The sequence below is a fragment of the Sorex araneus genome, chromosome 3 (genome assembly GCF_027595985.1).
Source record: "Sorex araneus isolate mSorAra2 chromosome 3, mSorAra2.pri, whole genome shotgun sequence".
Classification (NCBI taxonomy): Eukaryota; Metazoa; Chordata; class Mammalia; order Eulipotyphla; family Soricidae; genus Sorex; species Sorex araneus.
This window is the reverse complement of record NC_073304.1, coordinates 189,652,462-189,670,848: the sequence shown is the minus strand read 5'-3', so window position 1 is coordinate 189,670,848 and position 18,387 is coordinate 189,652,462. Positions and strand designations below refer to the sequence as shown.

The 18,387-nt window shown below is 42.9% G+C and overlaps 1 protein-coding gene across 1 annotated transcript in view; it reads right to left on the bottom strand.

Annotated features, from left to right (window-relative positions):
- Positions 1-18,387, bottom strand: part of ZZEF1 (zinc finger ZZ-type and EF-hand domain containing 1) — a 135,343-nt gene that overhangs the window by 96,286 nt on the left and 20,670 nt on the right. Inside the window, exons 2-5 of the mRNA XM_055132070.1 lie at positions 13,212-13,356; positions 9,239-9,433; positions 4,893-5,064; positions 1,662-1,861 (exon numbers count right to left, since the gene is read on the bottom strand). Of these exons, the coding sequence (XP_054988045.1) occupies positions 1,662-1,861; positions 4,893-5,064; positions 9,239-9,433; positions 13,212-13,356 (712 nt within the window). The remainder of the gene's footprint in view (positions 1-1,661; positions 1,862-4,892; positions 5,065-9,238; positions 9,434-13,211; positions 13,357-18,387) is intronic.

Here is an 18,387-nt window from a genome sequence, read left to right as displayed (position 1 = left end):
AAAGCTTCAAACTAAAAGCAAAATAGTAATTCACATTTTTTTGGTGGGGGGAGAGATAATTTGGTGAAATATGTATTCAATGGAACTCTCTATATTTTTTAAAAAAATCAGAAAAGCATTAACCAAAGAAATCATACAAAGACTATGTAAAACTGAGGATGGACTGATGAGTCTTTATATCACAGAACTTCTTAGTTTTGAAAATAAACACAAAGAACTCTGTTTAGAGCTTCATTAGACACATGAGAAAATTTCTAGAATTTTGACTAGAGCTCTGAAATTGAACTGAGTTATAAAACAAAAGATGCTCAATAGTAGTTTTGAGAATTTATTTTTAATAAAGTTCAAACAGATGACACAGGCAACTATTAAGAGACATCACAATCTCTTATTTGGGTATGAAAAGAGGCGTTGATGTTAAAAAGGATACCACATAGAGAAAAGATCACCAGAGTGCAAGAGAGGAAAAGCTTCTACTACAGAGGCTTAACTACGTGTTTGCCTATGGGTGAGACACGCAGACGCTAACTCCCTAGGCCTCAGTTCCTCTGAGCAAAATAAGAACACTTCCTTTGGCCCGGAAAAGCATTAGGAGAAATGAGACAAAACCTGAAGCATTCTGGCTCTCTGAATGAAATAAGCCTGGAAAGAAATCACAGAATTGTGATTATTTCCAAAATGCTATGAGGAAAACAACCTTATAATAGTATAAAAATGGAGCAACCTAAATGTCCAAGAATAAAGATGTGATTAAAATTAAGGTATATTCTTACAACACTTAAATGTATATGAATATATATGACAAAACTTAAAAAATTATAAAAGAGCATGTACAGAGTATTATGTTTTTGGTAAAAAGGTATTTATATGTAAACATATACATCTCTATTTTTCTTTTCTTTTTTGGCAGTGGGGGGAGGTAACAGCCCTTAACCAGCAGTTGTTAGGGCTATTCCCAGCTTGGTGCTTGGGGAATGCTCCTGAAAGTATTCGGGGACTATGTAATGATGGGGATTGAACCTGGGCTTTTGGCATGCAAAATGAGATATTGTCGTGACTCCATGGTCATTAATTTATAGATAAATGCATGTGTACATGTATATGTGTTTATATATACACAAACAAATACAGAAGCACAAGAAAAAGCTCAGGAAGGATCCACTCCAAGATGTTCACAGAGACAAAACCTGAATAGTGAGATTTTCTGTGTGTAGGGAGGAGAGTTTGGCCACATCCAGTGGTACTCGGAGCCTACTCCTGGCTCAATGGTACTCAGGGGCTAACTCCTGGTAGTGGTTGGGGGATCATCTGTGGTGCCAGGGATTCAAACTGGGGTCAGACACATGCAAGATAAGTGCTTTAACCCCTATATTATCTCTTCAACAAGAGAGTGGGATTTGAGTAATTTTTGTTTTTCAATAAGAAAACAAGAACAAAACATTTTCCAATAAACAGCTTTAGTGTTTTTCTATAATTTTTACAAACATAGGATAGATTAAATAATGACCACATTCATGTGTATCATGAGAAACAAATCAAATCTCAAAAGGAAAACCGCGAGCTTCTTCACTTTGGAGGTCTTACTGTTAAAAAATGTTACTTCCTTCCTCCCCTTCCAAGTCCCTTAATTCAGTAAGCAAGCTGCATCTTGGTTGACTCACAGAGCTGACTGATGTTGGCATTTTCCAGCAGTGTCACATAGCCAGTGACATTGCTGGGAATATGCACATCTCGGACTTCCTGGAGATCACCGGCAGTTCTCCCCACAGCTACTGTCACCTGCTGCGGCATGTAGCTCTGGTCGGTGGCTGCCACTGCAATGGACAGGTGCCTTAGCACAACATCTGGCTTCATTTTTAAACTGGAAAACACAAAGAGCAGAAACTATAAGTGTTTGTATGAGAACTGGCAGGATTTATAAGCCCCATTCCATCCCAACATCTTGTATTTTATATCCCCAAAGATTGATTTTTTTTTTTATGGTAACCAGCATTTCAAACTATTGGTTTCAAAGTTCTTATGACATTCCTAAGTCTTTTAAAAAAAAAAAAAAAAAAACTTACGTTGTATTTCCACCAAGCGAATTAGCTCATTCTCAAAAGTGGGATGGGGAACATTTTTATCCAGTGAAGGGTCATTTGTAACATCACTTAATGGTCATAGAATACAGACAAGCCACAGGCAGCTGACCCAAAGCATACATATCTGACATTCATGTACCAGGGTCAAACCACATGACTTCTCACTGGCCTTATACAGTCCACTGACTAAACATTCCCATTCCCTGCTCTATAGTGATAAGTGAAAAATCTAAGACCTCAGCTCCATTTCTACTTAATAAGCTGGTCAACTGAGTTTATTTTTTTTTTTTTTAATTTATTTGGTTGGTTTTGTGGTGCTTGGGATCAAACACAGGACCTCATGCAGGCAAAGCATGCGTCCTGATCATTAGCTACATCCTCAGCTCATCTACACTGTATTTTTTTTTTTTTTTTTTTGCTTTTTGGGTCACACCTGGCGATGCACAGGGGTTACTCTTGGCTCTGCACTCAGGAATTACTCCTGGCGGTGCTCAGGGGACCATATGGGATGCTGGGAATCGAACCTGGGTCGGCCGCATGCAAGGCAAACGCCCTACCCGCTGTGCTATAGCTCCAGCCCCTACACTGTATTTTTAAATGCACATAATCTTAAGAAGAAAAACCACAAGCTAGGGAAATGGCTCAGAGGTTCAGTGCACATACTTTCATGCAGAAAGCCAAGGTTTGATGCCAGGCAACCCACACTGCACTGTGGAGCACCGTGACACCCAAATAAACAAAACAAAAAACAAACAAAATCATACTATGTAAGGCAAACATTTATTGTTGTAATAACAATGTTCCTGAGAATTAAGTCACACAAATCTCAAATCACTATCATATTGATAAAATAATGGATATGTTAAATAATATTTATTTTTGTGTTTTGGAACCACACCTGACCATGCTCAGGGGCCATTCCTAGTTCTGTGCTCAAGGGGATCACTCATGTAGTCAGGGATGAGGCTCAAACTGGGTACTGAACCTAGGATTAAGTCTAGGATCAAACTGGAGTGGCCCATACTGAAGGCAAGCACCTTAACCCTATACTATCTCTCTGACCTCATTATAATGAACATTTTCTTATGCATCAAAAGCACATAAAATCTCAAAAGAAAAATTCTCAGCTATGCTAAGGGCTTGTTTCTGGCTCTGCATTCAGGAATTGTTCCTGGTAGTGCTTGAGGGACCACACAGAATGCCAGGCAGCTTGTGCAAGGCAAGTACCCTATCCACTAACCTATCTCTCCAGCCCCTCAAGAGAAAAATGAAAAGCTTCATCACTTCAGAGGTCTTCCTGCTAAAAATATTTATTTCTTAGGGACTATACATATACACATGATGATGGGTAATCTCTATGCTCTGAGTACATGAGCATGCACTGTAACCAAGTGAGACATCTAGTTATTTCAAAAGGGGGGGAAGGGAAAGGAAACAAATGAAAAGAAAAAGAGGGAAGGGACCAGAGAGTTAGTACAGCACGTAGGGTGTTTACCTTGCACATAGCCAACCTGGGTTAGATCTCCAGCACCTTATAAGGTCCCCTGAGTCTGCCAGGATTCCTGAACACAAAGCCAGGATTAAGCCCTGAGCACTGCTGAGTGTGGCCAAAAGTCAAAAAAATAAAAATAATAGAAAAATTAAATATAAAAAAAATAAAAGAGAGGCGGGAATGTGGAAAAAAAGAAGAAAAAGGAGGGGCCAGAGTGACAGTACAGTGGTTAGGTACAGTAGTATATTTCTCTTGCATACAGCAGACCTGGGTTCAATCCCTGGCATCCCATATGGTCCCCCGATAACCATCAGGAGTAATTCCTGAGTGCAGAGCCAGGAGTAAACCCTTAAGCATCGCAGGGTATGACACCCTCTACCTCCCCTCCCCCCAAAAAAAGAACCAGGGAGAGAGTTCAAGTGGTACAACATACACTTGATATTTTCAAGTCTTTAAATTTGATCTCTACCACTACTAGAATGGCCATGGTGGCTCCCAAGAGCATCACATCACATGGCCCATGCATAAACTAATCAGTGGCTGCCTCCTGCCACCCATCCTACCAGCACGCTGGGTGAGGTGACAAGAATTAAAGGAAAAAGGAGCTGGAATGATAGCACAGCGGGTAGGGTGTTTGCTCTGCACACGGACGACCCGGGTTCAATTCCCAGCATCCCATATGGTACCCCGAGCATGGCCAGGAGTAATTCCTGAGTGCATGAGCCAGGAATAACCCCTGTGAATCGCCGGGTGTGACCCAAAAAGAAAAAAAAAAAAGAATAAAAGGAAGGAGAGGCTGGAAATATAGTATAGGAGGTAAGCTACAGGAGGTAAACATTGCATGTAGCTAACCCTGGTTCAATCCGCAGCACCTTCAGGGGTCTTCCTGAGCACAGCGCTAGATATGGCTCCTGAGCACAGCATGGTGTGGCCCAACTTCCCACCAAAAGAGGGCCACAAAGATGGCTCAATAGATGAATGTAAGCTTTGCATGCAAGAAGCCTAGGTTCCATCCCCAGCACTACATGGTTCTCCAAGGACCCCCAAGAGTAATCCATCCCTGCACCCCAGCCCTCTCCTGAGCAGAATCAGGACTAGCTCCTGAGTACTTATGGTATGTAACCCCCAACTATACCCCCCCAAAGAAAGAAAGGGACAGATGGAGGGAGAGATAGAGGGTAGGAAGAAAGAAGGAAATAAATAAGCTATTAAGCAGAAAATGTTCCTAAATTTAAAAAATTTAACACATTAATGGGATAAATGAAAGGAAGCAGGTGCTTTTCTTCCACTTTCTCAAAAAGAGGTATTATACTACTCACCGAATCCAGTGTGAGCGAGCACTGCCATCTGACTGCCAGTATGATGATGTTTCTCCATTTGTCATCTTATCAATGTCTGCAGGGTTGGAGGATGTTTCAATATAAGCATAACACTTGGCTACTGACTTGAGTTTGTCCATCTCTGGGCTTCTAGTTAGATCTCCAGGACTTTCTGTAGAGGAAATCAGATTTTATTACATGACATCTCTCTCACAGAAGAAAAATAAAGATCATTTAATAAAAATCTAGGGTGGCTGGAGAGAGAGAACAAAAGGGAATACCCTGCCACAGAGGCAGGGTGGGGTGGGGGGAAATGGGATTGGGGGGTGGAGGGATGCTGGGTTTACTGGTGGTGGAGAATGGGCATTGGTGAAGGGATGGGTTCTTGAACATTGTATGAGGGAAACACGAGCAAGAAAATATATAAATCTGTAACTGTACCCTCACTAATTAAAAAATAAATTAAAAAAAGATTTTGTTCCCCCCCCCCCCCAAAATAATCTAGGATGGGGATATAGCTCGGAAGTAGAGCACTTGATCTGCTTGTGTGAAGGCTCTGGGTATAATACCCAGCACTTCAAAACAAATAAAACAAAAGAAAAAAAAATCAAACCACTATTCCTTAAAATCTAACTTCAGAGAACAACAAAAAGAAGATATTGCTTAAGGATTGCTTCATGAGCTTATTGGTGTGCTTAAGTCAACAACAAATTTACAAACCAAGTCAAGAGAAGAAAGTATGGTTTGATTTTAAATTAAAAAATTATGGGGGGAGTGAAGAATCCTGGCCAGCGGGCACTGCAAGCAAGCTGAAGAATGTTCCCGGCCCCAGACCGGGTCAACAACACTGGGGTGCCCCAGACGGAAAAGGTGCAGAGTCCCTGCCTTCTCCACATGGAATCCCGGCAACACTGAGCTTCTACTAACACAGCTCTGGTATGCAGGACCGGGACTATTTCTCCAAACTGAATGGGGGCACTGGAACTGGGAGGCTCCAGCCAGCCTCTAACGCTGGAAGTGACACCTTTCCTGATACACAAAAAACCACTCAGAAACGGCTCCTCCGCCCCTGAGCGGCCATGATCCCAGAGGCACACAAACCAATCTTGGAACGCAGCTGCTGCTGGCAGATATACTCCTGGACTGTGAACTAAGCTACAGCCCCGTGCAGCCCCGGGAAGGGAAGGGTTTTTGTCCCTCGGCCTTTTCCCCTTTGTGGCAGCACGGTGACCGCCACCTTTCAAAGCCAATTGTGCAGAGAGGTAGGAGCTTGCAGTGATGGGGCGCACAGGAAATCTTGCAATGGTGGGGCAGAACTGGCCCTGCTACCTGCCCAAATGAGACCCCCGATTGGTTGCCCATGAACAGCTCCTCCGCTCAAAACAGCCATGATCCAAGAGGCACACAAACCAATCTTGGAACACAGCGGCTGCTGGCAGAAATATTCTGGACTTAATTACTAAAATACCAGAATTCCAAAACTGCGCAGCCGTGTTCGCAGCCATGCAACATCATATGCTCTTCATTATCAGCAACAGAAAACAAATGATCTAATGATGCCTTTTTGGCAGGTCTGATTGTTGGGGGAAAAATTCCAAATAATAATAGTGGGTTTTCTGTTGAAAATTAAATATAATCAAAATAAAGAGAGAGTAAAGTGACAATCATCTGCCACACAGGCAGGATGGGGAGTGGGAGGGTGGTATACTGGGGTTCTTGGTGGTGGAACATGTGCACTGGTGAAGGGATGGGTGTTGGATCATTGTATGACAGACTTAATCCTGAAAGCTTTATAACTGTTCTCACGGTGATTCAATAAAAAAGAAGAAGAAATACAAGAGTCTTCACACATTTTCCTCAAAAAAAAAAAATTATGGGGGGTAAAAGTGATAATATGGTGGGTAGGGCGCTTGTCTTTCATGTGGTCGACGGTGTTTGACCCCAACATTCCACATGGTCCCCCAAGTACCACCAGGAGTAATTCCTTTGTGCAAAGTCAGGAATAAGCTGAGCACTATACAGCTATTTAATTACTTCTTTGTAAGTCATTTGTTTTTTCCTGAGTTTTATTCTGTTCCATTTCCTAGTAGGTCAATAGTTTTCTACCAACATAAATTTAAGTACACTGTATAATATATCACTGTATCACTGTCATCCCGGTTGCTCATTGATTTGCTTGAGTGGGCGCCAATAACGTATCAATTCACCCTAGCCCTGAGATTTTAGCAGCCTGTCTTTACTCGTCCTCCCCAACGGTGCCGCATTGGAGGTTCTTTCAGGGTCAAGGGAATGAGCCTCATTATTGTTATTGTTTTTGACATATTGAATACACCACAGGGAGCTTGCCAGGCTCTGCTGTGCGGGCAGGATTCTCTTGATAGCTTGCCGGGTTCTCTGAGAGGGAGAACTAGACAATAAGAGGTTGTGCGGTCACAAATGTGGCCATGCACTTCTGGGAGCTTTGTTTTATAGTCTTGGGATCTTGGCTGTTGATGGGATTACACAGCGTCGGGGGCAGTTTGTGGGTGTGACAGCCTAGCTACTGGAAAAGGGGGGATCTGGGTGGAAGAGGCCCAGTTCTAATCCAAGCAGGCTTAGAGATGTGTAATATATACATACTTGTAATATGTAATACTTACTGAGTCAAGTTACTTCTCATAAATTCTAAGTATCAATTCACTTTGAGATAAGTATGGCAGAGAGTGTTAAGTGACTATCCAAGTTCAAAATTAGTAAAAACTGAGTTCATTATAACATTACAATATATTTCTGTTTCCTAGAATGGCACCCACCTATCTTTTGGCTTAACTATGTATTCTTTTTTTCTTTTTGGATCACACCTGGCAATACACAGGGGTTACACCTGGCTCAGGAGCGTTCAGGAATTACTCCTGACGGTGCTGGGGGAACCATATGGGATGCTGGGAATCGAACCTGGATCAGCCGTGTACAAGACAAACGCTCTACCCGCTATACTATTGCTCCAGCCCCTTGACTTAGATATGTATTTTTGCATCAGAGAAAATCTTTTATATAGTCTAATTTGTTAATTATTTCTTTCATACTCTGTTGCATGTCTTGCTGAGAAAGACTTCTCCATATCAGAATTTATATAAAGAAAATGACTTTATTTCAGTGTTCTTAATAGTTTTTGTTTTGTGGGACTAGAGAGATAATACAACAGGTTGGATGTTTGCTTTACACACACCTGACCTGGGTTCGATTCCCAGAACCCCATATGGTCCTCCAAGTCCACCAGAAATGATACCTGAGCACAGAGCCAGAAATAAGTCCTGAGTATAGCCACGTGTAGTCCAACTCCCCCTCAAAAAAGAAGTTCTCATTTTGTTTTGAGAGCCACACCCAGTAGTATTCAGGTGCTAGCCTTGGCTCTGTACTTGAGGGTTACTCCTGCCACTGCCTTCTGTCACGCACAGCATCATGCAGTATCAGAGATTAAACCCAGGTTTCCTGCACAGCCCTTGAAGCTATTTCTCCAGTCGAACAGTTTTCTTTTTAACTGAATTTTTATTTATCAAAAATTTATTTTAATGAGTGAAATCGGGTAATGGTTAGTTTTGTTTTTTCCTTCAAACAGCTATCTACCTACCCTTTAGTTAACTAATTTATTTTTCCAACCAGATTTGTAATGCTGATTATAAGGTACTATATTTCTATAAGTATTTTGTATACGTTCCACACACATATTTATTCACATTACCAACTTCTATTGCTAACACTGAGCCAATAATGGCTTCCCTAGTTCACTTCACAACCAAAATATCTACTATGTGTCAAGCATAATTCTAGATGCTGAGTATGTAGCTAAGACAAAATGCAAGTAAAGGGCCAGAAAGACCAGGGTAAGGTGCTTGAGCTGTATACAGAAAACCCTGGTTTGATCATACATCCCATCATGTATGATTCCCTAAGTACTACTAGGAGTGATCATAAGCACAGACTCAGGAGCAAGCTCTGAGCACTGACAGATGTGCCCCTCTAACTTCCTGCCCCCACCCCCAAAATAGTGTAACAACATCAGATAATGATAAATTTAAACATGAGAGTGAAGAGAGGTGGGAAACTGTCAGGATTGGAGGAATATAGAGTAAAGAAGGAAGGCCTCCATGAAGTCACAACTCAAAAGAGATCTTAATCATGAAAAACTCATTATGCTAAAATTAATAAAGGAAGGGAAATAGAGTAGGAGTGAACAGAAGAGAGGGAGAGGCAAAGGGGGAGAGAGAGGGCATGAGATGGGGGAAAAGGAAAAAACAGAAGGAGAAAAGAAAATTATATGGTAGCACTTTCCCGATACCCCCAACCCCAAATACATTGATGTGTACCTTTTTCTTTTTGTACTAGTTGATCCAAAGACTCCTTTAGAACAGAAGCCCTCATGGTGCACATATTGCCACAGTGGTCCAGCATGGGGTAAGGGATGGCCGTGCCAGAGGCCCGATTTCGATGCAGGAAGCGCAGAATCACTGATGAATGTACGTCCAAACTCTCCTTTGACTCTGCAAATATGTCTGTAAAACCTAAATACACAAAATCTACTTTTGGTATTTGGGTAAGTAAACCAAAATCATTTCCGTATCCCTTACCTGGTCTGAACTGGCTGAATTAAAAGCAGACACTAACAATTTTTCTGTCAGTTTTTAGGCTTAATCATAATATAAGCAAGTTTTTAAGAAATGAGTCAATGGTGCCAGGGGTGTAGCTCCATGGCAGAAGGCAAGCTTCACAGTTATTCCTGAGTGTAGGGTCAGGAGTAACCCCTGAGCATCACTAGGTGTAGCCTAAAACAAAAGCAAAATTAAAAAATTGGGGGGCACTGGAGCGATGACACAGTGTGTAGGGCATTCGCCTTGCATGTGGCTGATCCGGATTTGATTCCCAGCATCTCATATGGTCCCGAGCACTGCCAGGAGTAAATTCCTGAGTACAGACCCAGAAGTAAGTCCTGAGTATTGCTGGGTGTGACCCAAAAAGCAAAAAAGAAAGCATGCTTTAAATGCATGAGACCTTGAATTTCATCCCCAGCAACAGACTCAAAAAATGAACCCACGATAAGCTCAACTTAATGCTTAATTTTATTTTAGAATAATAGAATTTTAGAAGGCTTAGAATGATCATTTGTTTTAATTCAAGCTTTATTTTTTTTTTTATTTTTTATTTATTTATTTTTTTTTTTGCTTTTTGGGTCACACCTGGCGATGCACAGGGGTTACTCCTGGCTTTGCACTCAGGAATTACCCCTGGCCGTGCTCAGGGGACCATATGGGATGCTGGGATTTGAACCCGGGTCGGCTGCGTGCAAGGCAAACGCCTTACCTGCTGTGCTATCTCTCCAGCCCCTTAATTCAAGCTTTAAAAACAAGCAATTACATTCTAACTAGAAGCTTAAACACAAGTACTATGTTTAAAATATGGGCTAGAAAAAAGTTCATTACATTAGCAAATAAAGCATAACTACCTTTTTTTTTTACACAAGCATACATACAGTGACAATGATAATATGACCATTACACATATCACAATTTCACATAGCATTTTAAAGTTTATAAAGTACTTTCACACATATGATAAGGTGGTTTGGCAGAGCAGGGACTAGACAACATAGGTATTGGAATACTTATTTAGAACTGAGGAAAATGAGGCTCATAAATAACTGTATAATTATTTTGGTTTTGCTTTCTTTTGAGGCCATACCTGTAGGATATGGGGGCTACATGCAGCTTAATAGGGGGGGTAGAGGAGAACAGGGTGGAAAGAAACCTCATGGTGCTGGGGCTCAAAACTGGGGTTCCCGCAGGTAAAGTATAAACTCCAGACCACAGAGCTAGCTCCTCTGCCCTAACGTAATATTCTAAAACTGGGCTTGAAAGAAAAATGCTGAGCAGGGGAGAGATAATATACGGGTTAAGGTACTTGCCTTGCATGTGGCCAACCTGGTAGGATCCTTGATCAAAGACACAGGTGTAAGCCCTAAGTACCATCAGTGTGGCTCAAAAATCTAGCTTCCCAAACAAAATACTAAAGACCAGGGATGTGATTCAGCATCAAAACACTTACCCTATACTTGTGAGGTTCTAGGATTAATTCCTCAGCACCACACACACAAAAGAAACCAAGATTGGGAATATAACTCAGGTGATAGGATCTTGCAGGTGGAGGTCCTTCAGTTCTCTCTCTCTCTCTCTTGCTCACTCTCATATATATATACAAAACATGTATTCATATTACACACACACACATATATACATGCATATGCATATATATGAAATCTATGCTGCCTTAGCTAGACTCTATAGTAAGTTTTTTGATACTAAGTGCACAGATCAGGAAAAGTTCTTAAGTAAACAGTTATGAGTAAAGACTTTTATCAGTAAAGACTGCCTTACACTTGGCTAACCCTAGTTTGATTTTGGCATCACATATGGTCCCTCCTCAAGCATCACCAAGAATAATCCCTAAGCACAGAGCCAGGGATAAACCTTGAGCATTGCCAGGTATGCCATGACCCCAGCTCATGGAAAAAAAAATACAAGATAAATAACTGAGGCAAAAAGGGTAACATGGCTGGGGATATTGTTCAATGAAAGAGCACCTGCCTTGCATGTGTGAGGCCCTGGACTTAAAGATAAATGAATAAATAAATGGCTAATGTGGATCAGGAAAATAGTGCAATGGGTAAGATGTTTGCCTTGCAGGAGGCAGACCCAAGTTGGATCCTAGGCAAACATATGATTTCCTGAACACCACCAGGAGTGAAACCTGAGCAGAGTCAGGAGTAAGCCCGAAGAACTGCTAGCTGTGACACAAATCCCTCAGCCATTCCAAAAAAAAAAAAGGATAATGAACAAAGTTTTTCTTTTTGTTTCCCCCCCCCCCACTCCCAGTATTTGGGCCACACTTGGAAGTGCTCAGGACTTACTCAACCTGGCTCTGTGCTCAAGGGATCAGATGCAGTCTGAATCGAGGTTAGTTGTATGCAAGGCAAGAACCTTACTTTCTGTTCTGTTTTTCTGGCCTGAATATGCAGTTTCGATTCCTTTCAAATTTAATTGTTTTCTCACTGGAAAAAGCATACACTCATCATGATTCTGAGTTCTCATAATAATACCACTAAGTTTTTTCCTATTTACTAGATACAAGAAATATTGCTGGGTCAGAGCAATAGTACACTGGGTAGGGTGCTTGCCTTGCACTCAGTCAACACAGGTTCAATCCTCAGCACCCTATTTGATATCCTAGCCTTACTAGGAGTGATCCCTGAGCTCAGAGCCAGGGATCTGACAGGTGTGGTGTTCCCAGCCCTCCAAAATAGAAATATTGCTTAATTTTAAGCCATTTTTAACTTAAATTTCAGAGTGATAACTTTCTCTTTTCTTTTTTTTTGGGGGGGGACAAGGGGGTTTGGACTACACCCAATGATGCTCAGGGGTTTCTCATGGCTCTGCACATAGAAATCACTCCTGTCTGGGCTCGGGACACCATATGGGATGCCAGGAATCGAACCTGGGTTGGCTGTGTGCAAGGGAATTGCCTTGCCCACTGCGCTCTCTCTCCAGTCCCCAGAGTGATAACTTTCTAGAGGAAAAAAACAAAACAAAACAAAACAAAACCCAAAGAAAAAGGGGGTCAAAGAAACAGTACAAGAACTAAGGCAACTGTCTTGCATAAAATAATTTTCTGCCCTTGTGGAGCTGACATTATAAGGCTGAAGACATTTAACAAATAATCCAGTAAATAAATAACTAATTGCAACACCAGTATATTGAAAAAAAAATGCAGGCTCTAAGAAATCTAATCTAAGAAAACAGATTAGACACTAAGAAAAGCTTCCTAAGAAAGTAAAATAAAAAGTTCCATGAAGGAAAGCAGCCTTATGATCAAGGTTCAAAAAAATGATAGAGCTACTCAGTCATCCTTATACTGGGCAAAAGGATGATTATCCCAAACACCAAGTCAGATAATGCAGACTATTCACATAATGAAGATGATGAGAGAAGTGCATTAATGCATTAATTTCTTTCTTTCTTTTTTTTTTTTTGCTTTTTGGGTCACACCTGGCTCTGCACTCAGGAATTATTCCTGGTGGTGCTTGGGGGACCATATAGGGCCCTGGGAATCAAACCTGGGTCGGCCTCGTGCCAGGCAAACACCCTACCCACTGTGCTATCGCTCCAGCCCTGAAAAGCGCATTAATTTCTTAATGACAGAAGCTTGCCCAATTACAACTTTTAGCATGGTAAAGTTCGTTTGGACTCTGAGAGCATTCTTTCACAATCAGCAATCATATCAGGGATTTACCAGGAACAAGAGAACAGGCCTGCAGCTGTCTGATGATGTGGCTCAGCTCTCCCTGAAGATTTGCTCCACTGGAATTCTTCAGAGCCTCCAACATGTTCTCAGCATCAACTGTACCATCACCCTCTGCATCAAACTGAGCAAAGGCCTGTAAGGTAAGACAAGCAAGAAAATTGGTTATTGTTGTTTTGGGAAGAGTTTACACATATAATTTAAAGAACAAGTTCAAAAGAGTAATTCATTATGCTTTACAAAATGTATGTATTACTTACTACATTCAAATATAATTTTATCAATCAACTCATCTCATTTTCAAAAGCAAACTTCCAAACTAAGAAACCACTGGTCCAGGCAGATAGTCCAGAGGGTAAGGTGCTTGCCATGTACACACATGTGGTCCGGGCAGATAGTCCAGAGGGTAAGGTGCTTGCCATGTACACATATGACCCAGTTCAATCCCTGGCACCCAATATAGCACCCCCAAGCTTGCCAAGAGTGACCCCTGAGAGCAGAGCTAGGAATAACTCCTGAGCACAGCCTGCTGTCCTCAGCCCCTCCAGCTTCTCCTCATCCCAAAAGAAAGCAATCACTACAATTTTTGTTTGTTTTGTTTTGGGGGCTGGACTGGAGCAATAGCACAGCGAGTAGGGCGTTTGCCTTGCATGCGGCCGGCCTGGGTTCAATTCCTCCATCCCTCTTGGAAAGCCTGGCAAGATACTGAGAGTATCCCGTCCGCATGGCAGAGCCTGGCAAGCTACCGTGGCGTATTCAATACGCCAAAAAACAGTAACAAGTCTCACAATGGAGATGTTATTGGTGCCCGCTCCAGCATACCGATGAACAACGGGACGACAGTGCTACAGTCTGTTCTGGGGCTATACCTGGCAGTGCTCAGGGCTTACTCCTGGTGGTACTTGGAGGACCATATTTACTGTCTGGGATTGAGCCCACAGGCAAGGCAAGTGCTAACCTTGGGCCTACAATTTTTTAAAAATGATTGCAAGTATCACAAAGGAAAATTAGGAGGAACTGACTTAGCAAGTAGTGTCAAAGGCTTAGCTGACCTTTCTCATTTAAATACTCTTAATAGAAAAGTTAACTTGATTTACCTATATTACAGCTTTTGCTCAGCAACTTTTAACCACAAAAATCACTGCTCCCTTTCCATAGAAGGCCATCTTGGTAACCAGGTACAGTTGGGGATGGGGTATGAATCCTGCTCTTGGTCACTAATGAACTATGTGGCCACATTCATTGCTTTACCTCAATGACCTAAGCTTCTTGATCTGAAAGAAGAAGCCAATTACTAAACTCACTGTCATCTGGGGAGGATGGCAGATGCTAAGTGAGGAAGGAAGTGTAGAGAATGAGAAGCAATCAGGCCAGTAACACCAGAGAGGGGAACACTGCTGGAACACTGCACTGTTACTGTTTTCATATTCTGGGGTCTGTTTATGTGGCATTTATTTTTTAATGGGGGCAAGATTTGGGGTTATATCTAGTGGTGTTTAGGAGGTACTCCTGACATGGTGCTAAAGGGTGTGGTTGATGGGCGCTGGGTGGGAGTCACTTCCAACAATGTTGCAGTGTCAGGGATCAAGTCTGGCCTCCAGCAAGCAGCACCCCAGTCTTTCAGAGATCTTCCCAACCCTATTCACATGTTACTATTCAAACACTGTCTTCACTTACCGTTGATCTCCTTTTTAGGTGCACAATGACAAAATGATAAAGAAAGAGGGTGGGGGTGCACTAAAGCAGTGTTCAGCGGGACCTTGGCCACTTGAGACGGTAAAGTGCTGTCACTACAACAGACAGCTCAGTGTTTGGGCCCAATGGTATGGTGCAGCGTGGTGTGGTACCCTGCTTGGGATCAAACTCAGACCTCTGCATGCAAAGCATATGCTTCAGCCCTTTGGACCATCTCCCTGATTTTAAAGGACTTTTTTATTTTTTTAAATCATAAAGGTCAAGAAAACAGGAAACAATGATACAGCTTTGAAATATTGGAAGCTAGGAAAGCAGAAGAATGAGTAGTAGTGAATCAGGTAACTCAAGAAACTAGAGACTTGGGGACAGGAGAGATGGCTCATAGGGTTAGAGACCTAGATTCAATCCCCAGTACCAGTGCTCCCCCAAGAATCACTGGGGAAGTGATTCCCAAGCAGCAAACCAGGAGTAGTTCCTAAGCACCATTGGATATGAAGTGATAATAAGGCAAGTTGCATGTGCCTAGCGAGGTTATATTCCCAGCACCACATATGGTACCCCAGTCCCATCACAGGTGATCCATCCCTGAGAACAGAACCAGGAATAAGCCCTCAGCACTGCCAGGTGTGGCCCAATAAAAAATGAAAAAAGGGGGGGGGGGTAAAGGGTGCACAGCGGGTAGGGCATTTGCCTTGCACGCAACTGACCCAGGTTCAATCCCCAGCATCCCATATGGTCCCCCGAGCACCACCAGGAGTAATTCCTGAGTGCACGAGCTAGGAGTAACAACTGTATCGCCGGGTATGACCCAAAAAGGAAAAAAAAAGAAGTGGAGGCAATTGGTGAAGTTTTTATTGTATGTTGGCAAAAGGTTTATGGTTTATACCCAATAGTTGGCCGCGTGCAAGGCAAACGCCCTACCCACTGTGCTATCACTCCAGTCCCTCTCAGAGAGCCCGGCAAGCTACTGAGAGTATCCCGCCTGCACGGCAGAGCCTGGCAAGCTACCCATGGCATATTCAATATGCCAAAAACAGTAACAACAAGTCTCACAATGGAGACATTATTAGTGCCTGCTTGAGCAAATCGATGAACAATGGGATGACAGTGCTACAGTGCTACCCAATAGTATTCTATTGGCATGGTGCTTGAGGAACCATTGGGTGGCTAGAGATCAAATATGGGGTTCCCACTTGCAAAGCATGTGGAGCTTTAAGCCATCTCCCATCCATGAACAATCTATTTTGTTGGTAGGGGGAGAGAGGTTGGGCCACACTCAGGAATGTCTAAGTGTTACTCCTAGCTCTGTGCTCAGTGAGCTGCTCCTGACTGCGCAGGGGATCAAACCAGTGGTGAGCTGCATGTAAGGTATTTGAAAGAGAAAGTAAATGGAACTTTAACCCCTACACTACTTCTCCAGCCCACGGACAATCTGTTTTTAAAAGACATTAGTGAAGGGGGTTAGAGAAAGAGTGCAGCAGGCAGGGCTTTTGCTTTGCACGCAGTCAACCCTGGTTTGATCCCTGGCATCCCGTATGCCAGGGACCACCTCAGTGCACCACCAGAAGTGATCCCTGACTACCGAGCCAGGAGTAACCCCTGAGCACTGTTAGGTGTGGCTCCCCATCCCCCCAAAAAGTGAGGGAGCCACAGAGATAGTACAGGGGTTAAGGCACTTGCCATTACACAGCCAACCTGAGTTAGTTCCCTGGCAGTATATCTGGTATCCTAGCATGGCTAGGAGTGACCCCATAGCACATAGCTAGGAGTTAAGCCCTTAGCACTGCTGACTGTGGCCCAAAACCAAAATGAAGTTAGTGGGTTAGGGAGATGGCTCCAGTGGTAGAGTACATGCTTAGCATGTATGAGGCACTGATTCTGATACCTGGAATAATATACTCCAGCCCCCAGCACCACCAAATCTAGTGTCCTGGTAGCCTTGGGCTCCTCTGGTACTGCGCACTGCAAAACCAGGCTCAGCATCATGTGAATCATCAGGCCTGCACTGCTAGGCCAAGGATTAGAGGGAGCAGTCTCAGGATCCCCCAAGACTGTCATAGAATGACCCCTATAAAAATATACTTTTTGAAAAAGAAGTTAGAATCAACTGGATAAATGTGGTGCCAGAGAAGGAAATGATTTTCCTGCATGAAAATCATGCACTCTAACCCTTTGAGTTATCACTCTGGCCCAAAAGTCATTTGCAAGAGAAAGTAAACGGAACTTAGATTAAATACAACTGAACTTCAGTTGTCCACTATTGAAAATAGTAATGTGAGGATTCATTACATTCCTATCTCTACTGTCTCATGGTTAAAAATTTCCTCTAATAGGGGCTGGATAGCTTAACGGTTTGGATCACATGCTCTGCACACAGGCATTCTGGGTTCAATCCTTGGTACTGCATGATCCCCACAAGTACAGCAATTCCTGAGCACCAAGTTGGCTCAAAACCAAAACCAAAACTTAACTTCCACTAAGAAAAAAACAAAATGCTCAAACCCCAGAATCCTTTCTCCAAGCTTTCTGGTTTTGGTTTTTAGGTCAATCCAGTGGTACTCAGGGCTCACTACTGGCTCTGTGCTCATGGATCACTTCTGGTGGGACTCAGGAAACCACATGGAGTGCCGGAAATTGAATCTGGGTCAGCTGTGTGCAAAGCAAACAGCCACCAGCTGTACTGTGGCTCCAGTCCCTCAGCCTGGAGATGAATTCTCCGGAGAGTCGTATAGAGAGTCTCTAGACTAGGAATTATCAGGTCCAATAGAGCTGAAAATATGAAAATTTAAATAGAGAATGTAAGGGTCCAGGGATTGCTTAGTGGCAAAATAATGTCTGCCTTGTAAGCACGGGGCCTTGTGTTTGATTCCTGATGCTGACCTCGTGGACAGGGCACAATCCCAGCGGTTCTGCTGTTTAGAATCCCTTGTGCTACTACAACATAATATACAATCTCCAGAACACAGTAAGATGTGTTCAAGGACAAGTGGAGTGTGCCCCCCAACACACACACACACACACACACACACACACACACACACACACACACACACACACAGATTCTGGCAGGCTGAGGGTGTGAGCACTGTAATGGATATGTAAATCAGGTGACCAGCACAGCAGACAGTTGAGGAGACAAGCATGTGTATGACTCCTAGTCACTGCAACAAAGACAAGGGAGAAAAGGGTAAGTTTTAATTTAGAAAAGAAACTAGGCAGAGGGATAAGGACTCTCCTTTCCCCTGGAATCCCCAGAATGCTGACAATCAGCTTACATCCTCCAGGCAAGAGACTAGAAGAATCTTCTCTTGAGAAAAGATCTCCAGATTCTGGCAGGCACTGGGAACTCCTCCCCCCAAAAATAGCTTTTCTCACAGTAAGGCTCATTTACCAAAAAGGTGGACACACAAGAGCACCCTCCTTTTTAGTCCCTGGTTCTTTAACACTAGTGGACAGCCCAGTCCCATCAGAT